This window comes from Salvia splendens, chromosome 8 (genome assembly GCF_004379255.2).
Source record: "Salvia splendens isolate huo1 chromosome 8, SspV2, whole genome shotgun sequence".
Taxonomy (NCBI): Eukaryota; Viridiplantae; Streptophyta; class Magnoliopsida; order Lamiales; family Lamiaceae; genus Salvia; species Salvia splendens.
Window position 1 is genome coordinate 11,590,548 of NC_056039.1, and position 16,307 is coordinate 11,606,854.

The 16,307-nt window shown below is 39.9% G+C and overlaps 2 protein-coding genes and 1 long non-coding RNA gene across 8 annotated transcripts; 2 read left to right on the forward strand and 1 right to left on the reverse strand.

Annotated features, from left to right (window-relative positions):
- The first annotated feature begins 5,763 nt into the window (after nt 1-5,763).
- LOC121744501 lies at nt 5,764-12,083 on the forward strand. 4 transcript variants are annotated; one of them, XM_042138053.1, is made up of 6 exons: nt 5,764-8,154; nt 8,245-8,362; nt 8,475-9,341; nt 10,987-11,162; nt 11,724-11,797; nt 11,943-12,083. In XM_042138053.1, the coding sequence occupies exon 1, from the start codon at nt 6,640-6,642 to the stop codon at nt 7,909-7,911; it is 1,272 nt and encodes a 423-aa protein (XP_041993987.1). In that variant the 5' UTR covers nt 5,764-6,639; the 3' UTR covers nt 7,912-8,154; nt 8,245-8,362; nt 8,475-9,341; nt 10,987-11,162; nt 11,724-11,797; nt 11,943-12,083. The 4 variants fall into 4 exon arrangements, with proteins under 4 accessions (XP_041993987.1, XP_041993986.1, XP_041993985.1 ...); XM_042138052.1 differs by having other exon boundaries at nt 5,764-8,362; XM_042138051.1 differs by lacking the exons at nt 8,475-9,341; nt 10,987-11,162; nt 11,724-11,797; nt 11,943-12,083 and having other exon boundaries at nt 8,245-8,371.
- On the reverse strand, nt 11,895-15,460 carry LOC121744502 (methyltransferase-like protein 23). Of its 3 annotated transcripts, none has more exons than XM_042138055.1 (10): nt 15,304-15,459; nt 14,796-14,903; nt 14,607-14,707; nt 13,769-13,891; nt 13,570-13,674; nt 13,410-13,496; nt 12,725-12,775; nt 12,564-12,657; nt 12,390-12,474; nt 11,895-12,288 (listed from the first exon to the last, which is right to left on the reverse strand). In XM_042138055.1, the coding sequence occupies exons 2-10, from the start codon at nt 14,863-14,865 to the stop codon at nt 12,132-12,134; spliced, it is 873 nt and encodes a 290-aa protein (XP_041993989.1). In that variant the 5' UTR covers nt 14,866-14,903; nt 15,304-15,459; the 3' UTR covers nt 11,895-12,131. The 3 variants fall into 3 exon arrangements, with proteins under 3 accessions (XP_041993989.1, XP_041993990.1, XP_041993991.1); XM_042138056.1 differs by having other exon boundaries at nt 14,792-14,903; nt 15,304-15,457; XM_042138057.1 differs by lacking the exon at nt 14,796-14,903 and having other exon boundaries at nt 15,304-15,460.
- On the forward strand, nt 12,164-12,562 carry LOC121744503. Its single transcript, XR_006038635.1, has 2 exons — nt 12,164-12,297; nt 12,405-12,562. It is a non-coding gene; the product is annotated as an uncharacterized LOC121744503 (long non-coding RNA).
- Nucleotides 15,461-16,307: the final 847 nt, after the last annotated feature.

Consider the following 16,307-nt stretch of genomic DNA (forward strand, 5'->3'; position numbering starts at 1 on the left):
ATTCAGACTAGACTGCCGAAGAGGGAGATTTTTGGGCTTATCTGGAATCAAGGGTTGACCCCTACCATCTCGGTGTTCATTTGGAGGTTGTTGTTTGGTAGGTTGCCGGTGGATGAGAAGTTGCAGAGGAGGGGGATTGAGTTAGCATCTAGGTGTCAGTGTTGTTGGTCTCCTTCGGTCGAATCTCTTAGTCATGTTTTTTTTTCGAGTCAGCCGGCGATTTCTGCATGGGAGTATTTCGATGCCTGGTTTCCTTCCTCGCACACACCGATTCACACGAGCACTGATATTGCACTTAGACTAGGTCACTGGCGGAGGTGCTCTTTCCAGAGGGCTCCCGCCTTACATATTAGCTTTCTTGTACCCTATTTGATTGCTTGGTTTCTTTGGACGGAGAGGAACGACTGCAAGCATGGTGGTCGTCCTTTTCGTCACTCTCATGTTATCTGGCAGGTCACTCACCACTTGCACGTGCTTGTTTTGGCCGGCAAGATCACCCCGACCCACTGGAGGGGATGTTCGCCGTCGGTTGATTCATGCCTTTCTCCCACAGACAGCGTGTTCTGTGATCACTCATGGTCCTATGGCATCCCCCTGATGCCCCTTGGGTGAAGCTAAACACTGACGGTGCCTTCTCTACATCGACACTGGAGGCGGGGGAGGGAGGATTGGTTTGAGGTTCTGATGGAGGACTTCTGCGTGCCTTCTGTGCTCCGATAGCCGCATCATCGAGCTTTGAGGTGGAGCTGTTGGCTCTGATTCGGGGTTTCGAGACGGCTATGGAGCTTTCGACACACATTTGGATTGAGCTTGACTCAGCGGCTCTGGTTACCTTGTTGTCATCTGGACAGCTTGGCGCTGCGGATATTAGACATCACATGGCTTTGATCCGGAGTATGACTTCTCAGCGGCATGTTCGGTTCTCACACATCTACAGAGAAGGGAACCGGGCTGCCGACTTCCTTGCAGGTAGGGGGGTTCAGACCCCTGCCCTTACTTACTATGATCCAATCTCTGCGCCTCGGTATCTGAAGACGCTGGTTAGGATGAACCAGCTGGGATATCCTAACTTCCGTTTCCGACGTAGAGATGTGGGTTGATCTAGCTTTTTGGTGGTTGGTTTTGATGATTTTCGGTTCTTCTTATTATGTATTTAGTTATCTGTTTCCACTTGATAACACGGAGGATCTCGTTTTGTGGGACCTCTACTTTGCATCCTCGTGTTCTTGTTTAGATCTTAGTCAATTTTGGGCTAAGATCATGTCTTTAGAAAATTACATTTTGATATTATTTACGGGCTGGAGGTTTGCCTAAACCTCCCGCCCACAAAAGACATTTTTTAAAAATAAAAAAAATCCGCCCATACAGCCAGCGGGGAGGATGGCACTACTGGCAAAGATCACTTCAAAACATTAACAAAGAGTACTACCAAAATGTCATGATTTATTTGTGTTAACAAAAATATTGTCCTATTGACCAAGTCAAAGTAATATAAAATTAATGATGAATGTTTCATGTTATTTAGGCCATCCACAACGCTGTTCCTATACCGTTCCTAAACCGTTCCTTAAACCACTATTTGAGGGCCCCACTGTACTTTTTTACTCCATTCCTTAACTAAGGAACGGAACCTGCAACCCTCGTTCCTTAACCGTTCCTTAACCGTTCCTTAAATTACTATTCATTCAATTTCATTTTTTTTTAATTTCAACTCAATTCAATTAAAAAAACAAACACATTTTATTAAAAAACACACAACATTAAAACAAAGTTACAACTTAAACTTAAAAAAATAAAAAGCACACAATTAAAATCATAAAAAAATAAAAGTACACAATTTTAATAATTTCATCCGCCAAAGTTTGCCCAAATGTGCTCAATTAGATCATGTTGGAGTTGGGTGTGGGCGCTAGAGTCGCGTGTCCTTGCACGAATGGATAACCGTTCTTGTATAGACGGATGCGCTCCACTTCGAGGCGGACTACTTGCGGTTGAGCTTCCGGGGGATTCGGGGTCGAACCAATTTCCCGCCTCGGGTCCTTCGTCTTGGACAATCATGTTGTGCAAGATTATGCACGTATACATGATGTCGACCATGTTCTCCATGAACCACGTACGAGCCGGGTCCGCATATCGGTGCTCTTGCGGAAGAGCTGTGCTCTTGCCAACGGCACGAGCAGCAACGTGGCATGCTCTGGTTGTCCGTGGTATATTATTTTTTGTTTTAAATTTGAAAAAATCTGAAAAATTCAGATTTATTAAAATATATATATTTTCCCACTTCCCAATAAAATATATCCATTTTTTACACTTTTAATTTATTTTTTCATTATTTTTATCCCAAAATTCACACTTTCATCTATAAATACCCCAATTTCAACACAAAAAATCACACTACACCAAACAACTCTCTCAATATCAATTTTTAGAATTTTAATTATGTAATTTTTATCTTTTAGGATTTTAATTATGTAATTTTTAATTTTTAGTAACTTGTAATAGTATTCGGGTATTTTGAATGCATTTTAATATTGAATATTTTTAGTAATTGAAGTATTTAAATTGAATAATAGAATGGTGTGACCCTTGAGCATGCTCTTGCAGAAGAGCATGAATATGGATGTTGTGCTCTTGCGGAAGAGCAGGGAATTAAAAATTAATAAAGGTGGGTCTGGGCCCACATCCGTGCTCTTGGCAAGAGCATGGATGTGGATGCTTTTAGGAGTCTCATTTTTTATCAGCGCGAGCTTTAAGAAATATTAAGAAAAGTGGTTGGAAAAAGTTAGTGAAATATAAATCTCACTTGTATATACTCCCTCCGTCCCCGATTAATTGTCACTCTTTTCCATTTCGGTCCGTCCATCAATAATTGTCACACTTCATTTTTACCATAAATGGTAAGTAGGTCTCACATTCAACTAACTCACTCCACTCACATTTTATTATAAAACCAATATAAAAAAGTGGGTCCCACATTTCACAAACTTTTTCAACCAACTTTTCTTTAATTTATTAAAACCCGTGTCCGGTCAAAGAGTGACAATTAATCGGGGACAGAGGGAGTATTAGTTTCGAATGAAACGTGAATAGAATGAGTACTGGAATGCGAGACCCTATTACACTTTATAGTAAAAATGAACTGAAACTCCTATTCGCGGACAAATTAAAGTAGAAAAATAGAACTCCTATTCACGAACAAATTCTATTCACGAACAAAGAGAGTACATTATTAAAAATAATAATCACTTACATATCGTCCTTCAGATATAAGCAAGAATGACTTGTCGCACTAATGGTCTTATTGGGTTAAGTGCAAAGCATATCGTGCATTAGACTCCCAACTTCTTCAGATATAAGCAAGAATGACGTGTCGCACTAATGGTCTTATTGGGTAAAGTGCAAAGCATATCGTGCATTAGGCCATCCACAACGCTGTCTCTATACCGTCTCTTAAACCGTCTCTTAACTACTATTTGAGCACTATTTGAGGGCCCCACTGTCCTTTTTTCCTCCATCTCTTAACTAAGAGACGGAACCTGCAACGCTCCGTCTCTTAACCGTCTCTATACCGTCTCTTAATTACTATTCATTCAATTTAATTTATAATTTTTTTTAAAACCCAATTCAATTTAAACAAACACACTTTATTAAAATTAAAACAAAAAAAACACACAAAATAAAAAAAACACACAAAAAAAAAATTAAAAAAAACACAAAAAAAAAAAAACTAATCGGAAGGGCTAATCATCCTCCGGAGGCGGTCGAGGTTGAGGGGGAGTCGGAAGGCCAAGTTGTGCTGCCATATGCACAATTCCGTTCCACCAGGCCGCGAATTGGGAGTGCGAGAAGCGGGAAGTGTCCGCCATTGTGGCGGTCATGTACGCCACCATAAGTGTGTCCGAGCCTCCTCGCGAGCCCGATCCTGAGGCCGACTGGCTTGATTCGCCTCGGCTCTTCCTTGCTCTAGCCGCTTTCGCCGCCTTCGTCCCTTGCGGCCGACGGCGCCCACTCGCGGATCCTCCTGCAGCGCCGACTGTACCCGCAAACTCCTGGGATTCAACATCATGTTGGCTGATGCCTTCAGCAGTGTCACCACTAGACGAGTATAGGCCACTCGCCGTATGCTTCGTGCGCTTCGAGGTTGAGCCCGAGCTGGAGCGGAAACCGCCGGCCCATCGTTCCTCGTCCTTGACGGCGCGCCAAACATCAACAAATCTGAATTGATGTCCCTCGTCCTGGTAGTAGGCGCGCAAAGCGGACGTCAAAATGTCGGTGGCCGTGGCGCCGCTTTGGTAGCGCGCCTCTTCCACCGAGTAGATGCCGTAGAATTTTTTGACCTGTCGGTCGACTCGGTCAAAGTGACAGCGGATCATTTTAACTGTGCGCTTGCGGGAGCGGTTCGGCTTTATTTGGTGGTAGACCTCGACAACCTTTTCCCAGAAACACTTCCGGGTTTGTTGATTCCCGACGATGGGATCGTACGAGACCGTGATCCAGGCGTTGTACACCGCCATCGTTTCGAGGTTGTTGTACGGATGTCGGCCAAGATCCTCTTCCTCTTCTTCCTCCTCGTCCTCGCCCGTCTGGGGTTGTACACTGCCTCGGCCACCTCCACCGCCTCGGCCTACTCCCGGCGTGGGATCAACTGGAAAATCCTCCCGGATCTGGGATAATCCCTGCGAAAACCGCGGGACGTTGGGACGAACATATGCATCAAGGTCAAAATTGGGTGGTTGGTACCCCCCCGGCGTCGCCGAACCCTGGGTCCCCGGCGTTGACGAACCTCCACCGCCCAATGTGTTGATCATGTTCTCCCAATCGCCGAATGAGTTGAGATCCCACCCGCCGGAGCCGGAGCCGCCATAGTTGCCCTCGCCGTCGCCGGACATCTTGAGTTGGGTTATGAAAATTTCAGCGAAAATTTGAGAGAAAATTTAGATGATAGGAAGAATAGATGTGTAGTTGTGTGTAAATGAGGATGGGTTTATGAGTATTTATAGAGTAAAAAATTTAATAAAAAACAAAAAAAATATAAAAAAAAAACAAAAAAACGGTAATAATACCGTTACAAATTTTTTTTATTTATTTAAATTCGATTTTTTTTTTTTAAAAATATTTATTGCGTCAGCACGTGACGACGCCCACTCGCGGGCCGGCGAGTGGGCGTCACGCACGACGCCGGGCTGCGCCACGTCGCCTAGGCGCGTGGCGAGACAGCTCGTCTCGTGGCTCGCCGAGGCGAGACGCGCGACGAGACGGGACGAGATGGAGGCTGCAACGCGTCTCGCCGGGGTCTCGTCTTGCTGAGACGAGACGCGAGACGCCGGCGAGACCCGTTGTGGATGGTCTTAGACTCCCAACTTTCGAAGCATATGAGACTCATCTCATATGTGAATTCATCAATATTTCCTAAATAGGAATTGTTCTAAGAAAATTATCAATCAAATTTGGGCCGATAATTTCCATGCCCAAATACAAGAAAAGAGTGAAAAATGGACGGGCCTAGGTGGCTTTTATAAGACAATGGGCTCTTAGTGGGTTTATGTTAAAAACCTATCATATCGAAAATACTGTACAAGGCTTTACCTATTAACTATACGAGAGCTAAATAGAAATTTATATTGCCACAATAATAGATTATCACAAATTGTACACTTGAACAAAATTAGACAATTTAATTTACAAAATTAGACAATTTAATTTACAAAATTAGACAATTTAATTTACTTTCTAATTAATTAGTATACGAGAAAGAAAGGAAGAGAGAGACCGTGCATCGGAGCGAACCGCGATCAGAGAGAAAAAACAAAGAAAAGGGGTCTTCAATTTTTTGATTCAGGAAATTCTCTGTGGGGAAAATAAGGATCGTAATATACAGAGAAATGTGAAGGCAAGTTTTTGAAGAGATAAGAAGCAATGGCAGGAGAAACTACATGGGTTTCAGATGGGAAGTGTGAAACGAAAAAGAAGAAAGAAAAATAAAGCTGAGAGTATTATTGTTGTGATGATAATTTTTCGTCCTGAATCTCAATTGTGGGAGCTCCAATAAGGTCAGCCCATTGATATTCTGGTGTATGTGAGCTCATTTATTCTTCAAGTTTGAATCTTTACGTTCTTTTGATTCATTATTTTTGAAGTTCAAATTCGAGAATAAAAATCTGAACTTGAAGTTGAAAATTCAAGCTTGAATCTTCAATTGAGGGAGTGGCATTTTGGGTGTGGTGGGATTTGAGGATATTGTTGAATTCTGGTGGTTTACTTAGAGTTGCAGGGAGGTATCTTAATTTTGATTTTGAGATATATGCCAATAAAGGGTTTTATTTGTATCATAGTATAGAACTTGGGTCCAAGCTGAAGAATTCGAAGTATCTGAAATCTGGGTTTTTTGGAGGGAGGGTTGGTTTTAATTGAAAATTGAGATCTCATGGTATGAACTCACTCACCCTCCAGTTGTCCTCGTTCGAGATGGGTTTGATTTAACATTTTTTGGGGCTACTAGAAAGGTACATGTTCATGAACTGGTTATTGGGAGATGGAGTATAATGGCCCTAATTTACTCCACTGTTCTGTATCGTCGCTGTGGTAGCTTGTATTTTTGGTTTTATGGATTTTTAGTGTGGTGAAAGAGGAGAAAGAGAGATGCAACCGCCTCATCAGCATTCGCGGATCAATCTCGTTGAGTTGAAAACTCAGATAGTAAAGAAACTTGGGCCTGAAGGATCCAATCAGTACTTTTATTACTTACAGAAATTCTTGAATTTGAAACTGAGTAAGGTTGATTTCGACAAACTATGTCTGAGAGTTCTTGGACGGGAGAACATTTCACTCCACAATCAGCTTATTCGTTCAATACTTAGAAATGCCAGTTGTGCAAAGTCTCTGCCTCCGGCGTGTCATAAGAATGATGCTTCGAAACATGGTATGCATGTCGGTATCCAGGAGATCCGTTCTGATGGTTACCAGCAAAATGGGTCCCACATTGTCATGGCTCAGGCTTCTGGTTCACCAGGTTTTTCAAATGGAGGTGACATACTCCGGGTTTCACCAAAGAAAACAAGATCTGGTTTCCGTGATAGGAGAGGTGGGGACCGCCGAAGCGCTCTTGCACCAAATGGAAAGACTAGTTTTCCTCCTCTGGTGGCTGCTACCACTCAGCCTATATTGGAGAATGGGGATCTGAATCCACCTGGTAGTGGGATATCGGTGCAAGAAGCAGAGGATGAAAGAGAGAACATGGCTTCCCACTCTGCCAAAATGCCGGCAGTGAGGAAATCACCCGACAGCCAGACAGGTGTATATAGCAAGGAGCAGATGGAATTGGTAGGTAAACATGGTAGGAAAGAGGCTTCTTCTAGGAGTGTACTTCAAGCACCCCTCGGTGTTCCTTTATGTACAGTTAGCATCGGTGGAGCTTGCAGAGCTCTACCTTCTGCAATTAGCTGTAGATCTATTGGAACGCTTGATGACAGCACTTTGTTGGACAGTCATGTATTGAGTGACCGGGTGGAGAACATTGCTTTAGCACAGGGTCTAAAAGGAGTGTCAGTGGACTGTGCCAACATACTGAACCATGGGTTAGATTCTTATATCAAGGGATTAATTAGGTCTTGCATTGAACTTTCCGGAGCTAGGCCGGGGCATGAATTGACAATGAATAGTTCCAACAAGATCCCCACTCCAGTGAAGCTAGATAACGGTATCAAACCTGGTCATCAGCATCAGATGCCAAATGGCTGGACACATCAGATGCTGAATGATGGTGCAGATAAGTATCAGATGCAAGAACAGAAAGTCCTCCACAAAATTTCGTTGCAGGAATTTAGAGTGGCTATGGAGCTGAATCCACGGAAACTTGGCGAGGACTGGCCATTGTTACTAGAGAAAATATGTACCCATGCATTTGAAGAATGACATAGAGACAGAATGTTCTTGCTTCCTTCCCAGTTGAGTGAAGTGGTCCCTGATGGATCGAAAGGCATGATATTTTCCACCTTCGTGTCCTTTAATTTCTCCTGTTCATGGCCTTTGGAACCAGCATAGATATCTTAAAGTTCAATTCCAAGATAATGGAGGACCAAACTACTCCAGGGCTTTCTTTAATTGGGAGAGCCCATCATCGGCAACTATCAGATCAGAAGAATGCCTTGAATTAGGGTGCGCTGTTGTATAATTAGCATAATCCCAACTTATAATTTTTTTTCCTTTATCCTGTAATTTACAGCCAAATGAGAAATTCTAGAACAGTTTTGCAGGAATAATTTGTTAGTTCTCGTCAACACAAAGGGTGGGATTCTGTGATGCAATAGAGAAGTTCATGTACCTTCACCACCAATATTGGTTGGAATTTAATATAAACAACACGGTTAACCAATTGCACTTGCTTTACTAAGTCTTCTTTTCTTTCCTCTCTGTTTCTTCTTATTTTTAGCACCATATGAGTTGCTAGTCCTTATATGTTTAAATTTTGCTCTCAGAATACAATTTTCCTAGCTTGCACTTGCTGGATGTTTCTGTGAGAAGACTGCTTTAGTTCATCATTGCATTTAATCAGTTTACCAATCTCTTTTTTACTTCATGGTGCGAAGGGGCTTATGAAGTTGTTAATTCTGGTAAACAAAAATTCTTTTGTATCACAGTGAAAAAGTTATTTAATAGAGTATTTCATAAATCATTACCTAAGGAGCACAAAGTCGTGAATTGCTTGTCTTCATGTCTTGTATGATGTTTACCTTACTTAGCACTAGGGTTAGCATTAAAATCATGATGCATCTGAGAAATCTTCCTCCTTTTATTTGCTTGTTGATACAATGATCTGAATTCTGGCTAACGTAGCATTCACTATTGGCAAGGATTCTGTGTTGCATCTAATCAGTTCAGGCACAATGTATGCAACAGTCCTTTCCTGTGGAGAGATGGCAGTATAGCCCATGGTTGAGCTGCGTTAAAAATGTTTTGCTGATTATGTTTATCATTTTAAAGAAAGTTAGGGCATAGTTCATTTATTTACCCAACTGTGGCTTAATTGCAGTCACTTCACGCTTTTAAAAAGTTTACAGTGTGTATTTCAGACCATTATTCTCTGTTTATCTTACTTATTCAGCTTCCAATTCCTATAGAATCTGATCAGAGCAGGGATCAAGCTGTGTCAACGTTTCTAGGTATCCATAATGTGTAAGTACTTGATTCTGTAGTTATTTCAACTAAATGTTCGGATATAGTAATTTACTTTTCAGGCTTGGTGGATGGCCAATCTAGCTGGAGAGTGGAGGCAACAACAGCATGACTCGGAATGTAAATGGAAATGTTGGTTTTCGCAAGTCAGCATATGAATTGACCCCTAGGTACGGAAAGCTTACTTGAAGAACTCTTTAGATTTGCATTTATGTTGCCTTTTAAGCATTATAAAAAGTTGTTTTCTCCTTTGATATTTCGGTCATGTCTCTGCTGTTTGCCATCAGTTTGGCTTCATTCACTCACTCAACTTTTATATGGAGCCTCTTACAACCGCATTCCTACACTAACAATTACTTATCTTGCTTTAACTTGTGCATGCGCCCTCTTTACAAGAAACTTCAGTTCTTATCTTCTTCCGTTTAGGCGTGTTTCTTGCGAGGATTTGTAATTTGGTGTAAAGATCAACCAGGCGCGTTTACTATTGAGGGTAAAAGATAAAAATAGTATAGGCTAATCCAATCTTAGCGAAGATGGCTTGGTTAATTTCCTATTTGAAAGGGGTAGCATCTAAGAAATCCTAGTAATGAAGATAAAAATATTCAATTGTGTTATCTATCCTGATCAGTAAACTGATAAAATGTTAGATGTGATGTGAAAAATAAATCCTGTGTATAGTTTGATGCATTCAGGAAGAGATGGATAACTGATACCCCACCTCGTTATGGGTTTCAATCACTCAAAGCCACATTAATCATGAGTGTAGGGTTGTTCATCCATTTAACATAAAAAAAGTAAACATTGGATAGAGTTGGATAAATCTTACTAATCCACCATTATTCATTAAGGTGAACATGGTATACAGTTTTTAAGTATTTTACAACTCTTGTCTCTAATAATGTCACAGTTATTTTATATTTTGTATTTCATATTTTGAAGATTTCGGACAAGCATAAGGTCTTACCATATTAACCTCTTTCTTTTAAGGAAATGTCAGCTTTTTCTCTTTTATGTTTTCCCTAATAAGCTTTTTCATAGAATATTACTTCAGTTATTGATACGATCCCACATCGGTTTCACACGAAAGTGTGGAATAGCATATAATAGGGAGTCAACCCTTTACCTTTGACCATGGTTTTGGGTTAAGTTAGGGCTTCCTATCTTATATGCTTATCAATTTGGTGCGGTGAACGTGGATCCGGATGTCCTACAGAAAGGGGCTACCCGTAGGTGTGACCAAGGGGTGCCACCGAAAAAAACGTGGGCCCGAAAGGAAAAAGGGCCGTAAAGCGGATGGTGGGCCCGTGGCGTGTGCCGTCCGTGGACGTCCGGTTTAAAAGAGGGATGGATTGATACGATCCCACATCGGTTTCACACGAAAGTGTGGAATAGCATATAATAGGGAGTCAACCCTTTACCTTTGACCATGGTTTTGGGTTAAGTTAGGGCTTCCTATCTTATATGCTTATCAGTTATACTCTATATGGATTTTGGTATATGGAAGGTATTGCTCTTAATATTTGTTCCATAAAGTCTAGGGTTCGCCTTAAACTGCACCACTCTTCACCTAGCTTCTACTCCGTAAACGTTGGGCTGTCCTGACTGTCTAATAAATCTTAAACCTTCTTTTATCTCGTTGCATAGTTGGAACATGGTTAAATCAAGATGCATGCCTGTCACCTTCTAGTGAATGTTAAAGAGATATTAAGTGCCCGACTTGAATGATATTGTTTAGGCCAAAATTTGTATTATTTGATATTTATACCTCTCTCAGCATTTCGGCCAATATCAAGTGTAGTATCTTTTTCTTGTCAGCTTATTTCAGGATGCAGTCGCTACTGAAGGCGAGCTAGACTTTTCGGGACCCTAATTAGAACTTAAGTCAAGTACGCCCTTCATTTGTTTGGCAGTCCATTGGATCTCTGTATGCATATCTTCACACACAAGGATTCTCATTTTGAATTTTGTAGCACCTTCCATTTATCTTTATGGTACTAACTGTTTACTTTTTCTCTATAACATTTGGTGGTTTTGAGAAACTTTTATATGAAGCTGGGACTATGGTGTGTGCTGGTCTATGATGAGAAGGATGGAATATGCACTTAGGAATATTGAATAATAGAATCTAGTGATGAAGATAATCATATATCCATTTGAGGTAGAATGGGCCGGGAAACGCTTGGAAAGAGGTTTAATTTCGAGTAGAAACATACATAAATTTTATTTGAAACTAAAATAATTATCATAGGTCTGTGTAGATGGAGCTGTCCATGCATAAGTAAAGACTAATCTACAAATCAAGACTTGAAGCTATAATACTAATGATATACTAACTAACAAAGAAGTCCTAGTGAAACTCTTCATGCTTAGACAGCACAGTTGCAGTAATAGTTTCTTGTTGAACTTATCATCTCTTTACATAACTTTGTTGATTTTTATTTCTCAGGGATGCATTTTTTCATAGTTATGATCAAATAATTACTTCATCTAAAATGCAAAAACAATACCATGACGATAAAACTGTCTGATTTTGTTTCTTCATCTGTGAACAGTTTTAGGCTTTTCACTGTGCGCTGCAAGAGATGAATTACAAGCCCGTTGTTCAGTCGACTTGACTGCTTATACGGTATGGTATTTATTCAGAAGGTAAAATTTTTGTGTGTAGTTTGTGAAGCTTTGCTGAGGTCTAAACTGAATTTGCAATAGTTGGTTGATACTGCATATTGTGAAAATTGTGTTCCCTCATTTGGAACGTCTTGTTTTCTATGCAGGCAAAATCTTGAATTTTCATGAATCAAATTTGCAAAATTCTTAGATACATGGATGCAATAGAGGATCTGATGCAGATATTCCACCTCCTTTAGGTGACTGGGCAGTGTAGTTGTTTGATCCTCAACCGCGTGCCACAGCCAATGAACAGAAGAGGCAGAGGCTCTTATAACCATAGCGGAAATTGTTGGTTACCGGAGACACATTTCATCCAAAACAATCTCAGCCAACTGAATGTCTCCACTCAGCTTCGACGCCTTGTGAGGTGGCAGGAAGGAGAAGCCGTCGAGCAGCTTTGTACACTTCAGACGCCATTTCTCCATCAAGAACTCAATGAGGTGATGCCCACTGTAAAAGGTTGTTGAGTCACAAACTGCTATCTCATTTTCTTGTTTGAATAAAAATCAATTTTTGAGGAGTGAAGTGACGAATGGTGTTTGAAGAAGTACCTTCTGTTGTGATAGGTGGTGATGAAAACCGAATCTGGGCATTTCTGGAGCAAATATGTAACGGTCGAAAATAGATCATCGAAGCCTGTGAAGTGCAAACAACATGATTCAAAAAAATGTAATCAGATTCGATGAATTATGTGTAGAGGAAATGGAAGAGTTCTTCAATCTTACCACTTGCATCGTAGAGCACATCAGCTCCAAGAATGATTTTAGGATGCAGAGTGAAGATCGGATCCTCAAATACGCCCCACCTCACTCCCATAACCTACACTGAATCAAAGCCTGATAAAAAACATGTCATCACATGAAACTAACAGGACAGTGATGCATACCTTGCATTTGATGTCATTTATGCTGCAAACACGTCTCATGTTACTCAAAACCTAGAGGCAGTGAAAGAGCAGAATCAAGTTAAGCTGAAAAATAATTTCAAACACTAAGAGTTCTCACAATTTTACTAACTGAGAAATATAAAAACAGAAGTCTTTCTTAAACTCAAATGTACAAAACACTTGAGATCTACATATTAAACAGACGAAAAACCCCAACTCAAGTTCAAAAAAAATTTCTGCAACAAAATACTATAAAGCGTCGCCATCTAATCAATTTCAACCATGATTATTCCAACATAAAATCTATACCAGAAAACTCATGATGATGGCTCAACAAAATTAAACCTCTGTCTGTTTTACATCATCAATCAATCCAACTCTAAAGTTATCACCACTGACCAAGAAATATAAAAACAGAAGCAGTTCTTGAACTCATCCATATAAAACACTACAAAATCTATATGTAAAACTAAGAAATAATCCACCCAAACTTAACTTTTCATCTTGAACTTCAATAGTAGAATTCTAAGTTTAAGAAATTACTTAGACACCAAAACTGTGATACGCAGATGGAAAATGACCTAAAGCATTGCAGCCTTATCTATAACCATTACCAATCACAAAGATTTCCAACATGAAATACGAACCCACATGTATTCAGGGCAATGGCTCAAGAAAATCCGACCTCTGCTTTGCTAAGGTCATCAGTCAGTGTGACATCCGCGCCCACTTTAGCAGCAATTAGTCCAGGCAATGAAGTTCCAGCACCGAGCTGTTTTAGCGAAGATGAGATTTAAGTAAAACCAGAAAACAGGCCGACTGTAGTAATAACCATCTCACCTCACCTCAACAACATTAGCCCCAGAAAACCGTGATTTCTGTTGCCAAACGTACTCGGCCAGAATCACACTTGAAGGCCACACAAATAGTCCGTACTCCTCTTTCATATTCTAATAGGAATGCAACACAGTCGAATGAATATCAGAAAATTCCAAAACACAAAGCACACTTGCCACTTCCTCTTATTAGAGCAAGGAACAATACCTCAATGATGCTGATGGAGAAACCATCTTTGATACTGCCAAAGTAATGCTGAGAATATGTGGTCATGTCTCGATTAGGGGATGCTTCAACTGAAGCTTCATCATCCTTCTCAATGCCTGGGGACTGAAGAAAGCACAGCCAAGAATGTAAATTCAGTTTCACATAGATAAACAAACATTTCATGAAGCTTTGAGTTCTTAATTACATGGCTTTAACGATGAAGTAAAACATATAGCAAATCAATAGTATTGAATTATTGAATACCAATAGCTTTCAACATAATATCAAGAAGACATGGCGACAATCACATTTTAAGGGTGCAGAAATATGCTGAATCTTCAGGATATTATAAAATATATAATAGTCTATTCTCATCATCCAAATGACAGAGTAAGGCTTGGCGATTCCACCTTAGCAAAAACAAAAATAAATAGTACTCCTTCCGTCCCGCTTTAGCAGTCCCAGTCATTTTTAAGCACTCATTTTGTAAAAATGATAATAAATAGTTAAAGTGGAGAAATGGTAAAGTAAGAGAGAGAATAATGTAGAGAAGAGTCTTATCTACGTTATTTTCTCTCGTACTTTACCATTTCTCCACTTTAACTATTTATTATCATTTTTACAAAACGAGTGCTCAAAAGTGACTGGGACTGCTAAAGCGGGATGGAGGGAGTACTATTAACTCGAATTGTAGCCATTAATCAATAATTCTATATGGCAAATGAGAATGAAAGACAAAAATTTACCTAAGCCCACTAAAAAGGACTGATTTTGATAATCTTCGAAGTCATGTTCCAACAAAAAAAACAAGAAATCGAAAATGTTATACCAGTATTACCTTAATTTCCTCTTCTTGTTTGAACTGGGGCTCCAAGCAGAAGCTGCATCCATTGCTCTGGGTTCTGGAAGCCATGGAAATGGTCTTAATGCAGCAGAAAGCTGCGAGTTTTGTGTACATGTTTAATTAGTTGATAATGACAGATTCGAGTAAATATGAGTCATAGTTTTGATTGAAAGCATTACAAACAGATTATTAATTTTGTAGCCAATGAATTGTAGGGGTGATCTTCATAATATGTGACTGGTACCATCACCATGAAACGTGTACTGAATATGGGTAGTAGGAATTCAACACCTAAAATAGAGAACGAATACATAGTGAATCAATGGAATGAAAAATGTCACAGCAGCAATTTAGGATAATCATCAGTTTGTTTATGTCTGAGATATCATGCTGGTGCTACTCATTACTATATCAAAACTTATACCAAATCACAGTTTCAAGAGATGGTTGCGAAGAAAATGACAGTGATTTGTGAAGTTAGACTCTGATAGTAATATAATTAGTTGACACAGAGAACAAACATAATGCTCTAACAATTCCAATTTCTCCAGACCCATCATCAATCCAATCCAATATTCTATGAATCAGCATTAAATGGAAATTTCCAATTCCAATTCAAATTTCGGCAAACCACTGATAAACAAGAACCATTATTCAAGAAGCAATAGAGGTCTTAGAATCAAAACCTCACCTGGTGACAGGGCGAGGATTGAGAAGGCGGGGCGGGCAGACCGGCACCTCGGCCGGCGGAGCGACTGTTTCTACTTCTACCACGTTCTTTTTCAGCTTCAAGAAAAATTTTGACAATTTTTGTTAATTTTCTTTTATTATTTCTCTCTCAACATTTAATTTTGATAACCTTGTTTCATACACTAAAAATCAACTTATATAAATGCTTAAACCAATTTTAAATAAATTTGTTTTTTTTTCATTTATTTACTCCCTTCGTCTTACGGTAAGTGAGATGAATTCCTTTGAGTCGTTCCAATTCATTTATTGCAATCAAATGCAACAACACCCTATCTCTCTTATTTAAATTGTGAATATTATTAGGGTTCAAATCGAATGAAATGGTAAATTCGGTCCAACATCAGTTTCTGCAGATCCCAAAGTATGTGATTAGTAAGACCAATATCCCTTCATTTTTTTTCATATCAAAATTGGGTTTTTTCTTCTTTTGTTCTAAACTAGAACTTAGGTTCTTTATTTGTTCTAGACTTTTTTTTTTGTTCCGGATTTGGGAGAGACGCATGACCCTCATGCGTCTCCTTTTAATGAGACGCATGACAGTCATGCGTCTTTCATAGAGACGCATGAGGGACATGCGTCGTTAATTTTTTAATTTTTTTCGGGCAAAGACGCATGAGGATCATGCGTCACTGGCAAAGACGCATGATCATCATGCGTCGCTATTTCTGACCTGGTTCAAACAATAAATGAAATAAGCACTTCAAATGCGGTGATGATAAGCACGTTGGGTGACATGACACCTGAACCAATAATTGCTAGTCCACTAAGATAGGTAAACTCCTAGAGGGCTGATTTTCTATCCGACAAATAAAGGGTGATGGACCATCCTAGCCTATCACGTTATTATATTGTGAAATGTGTGGTCAAATCACTGGACAAATACATAAAATAAGGAGAGGTGGACCATCCTAGCCCATCACATGATTTATGGTGTCAAATGTGTGG

Excerpts from the sequence above, each read along its gene's own strand:
- LOC121744501 (XM_042138052.1), top strand. The coding sequence starts at position 6,640 with ATGCAACCGCCTCATCAGCATTCGCGGATCAATCTCGTTGAGTTGAAA.
- LOC121744502 (XM_042138055.1), bottom strand. The coding sequence starts at position 14,865 with ATGGTGATGGTACCAGTCACATATTATGAAGATCACCCCTACAATTCA. Across the intron at positions 12,776-13,409 it reads ATGACCTTAGCAAAGCAGAG|GTTTTGAGTAACATGAGACG; the intron begins GTCGGATTTTCT and ends CACTGCCTCTAG. Across the intron at positions 12,658-12,724 it reads TAAATGACATCAAATGCAAG|GTTATGGGAGTGAGGTGGGG; the intron begins GTATGCATCACT and ends GATTCAGTGTAG.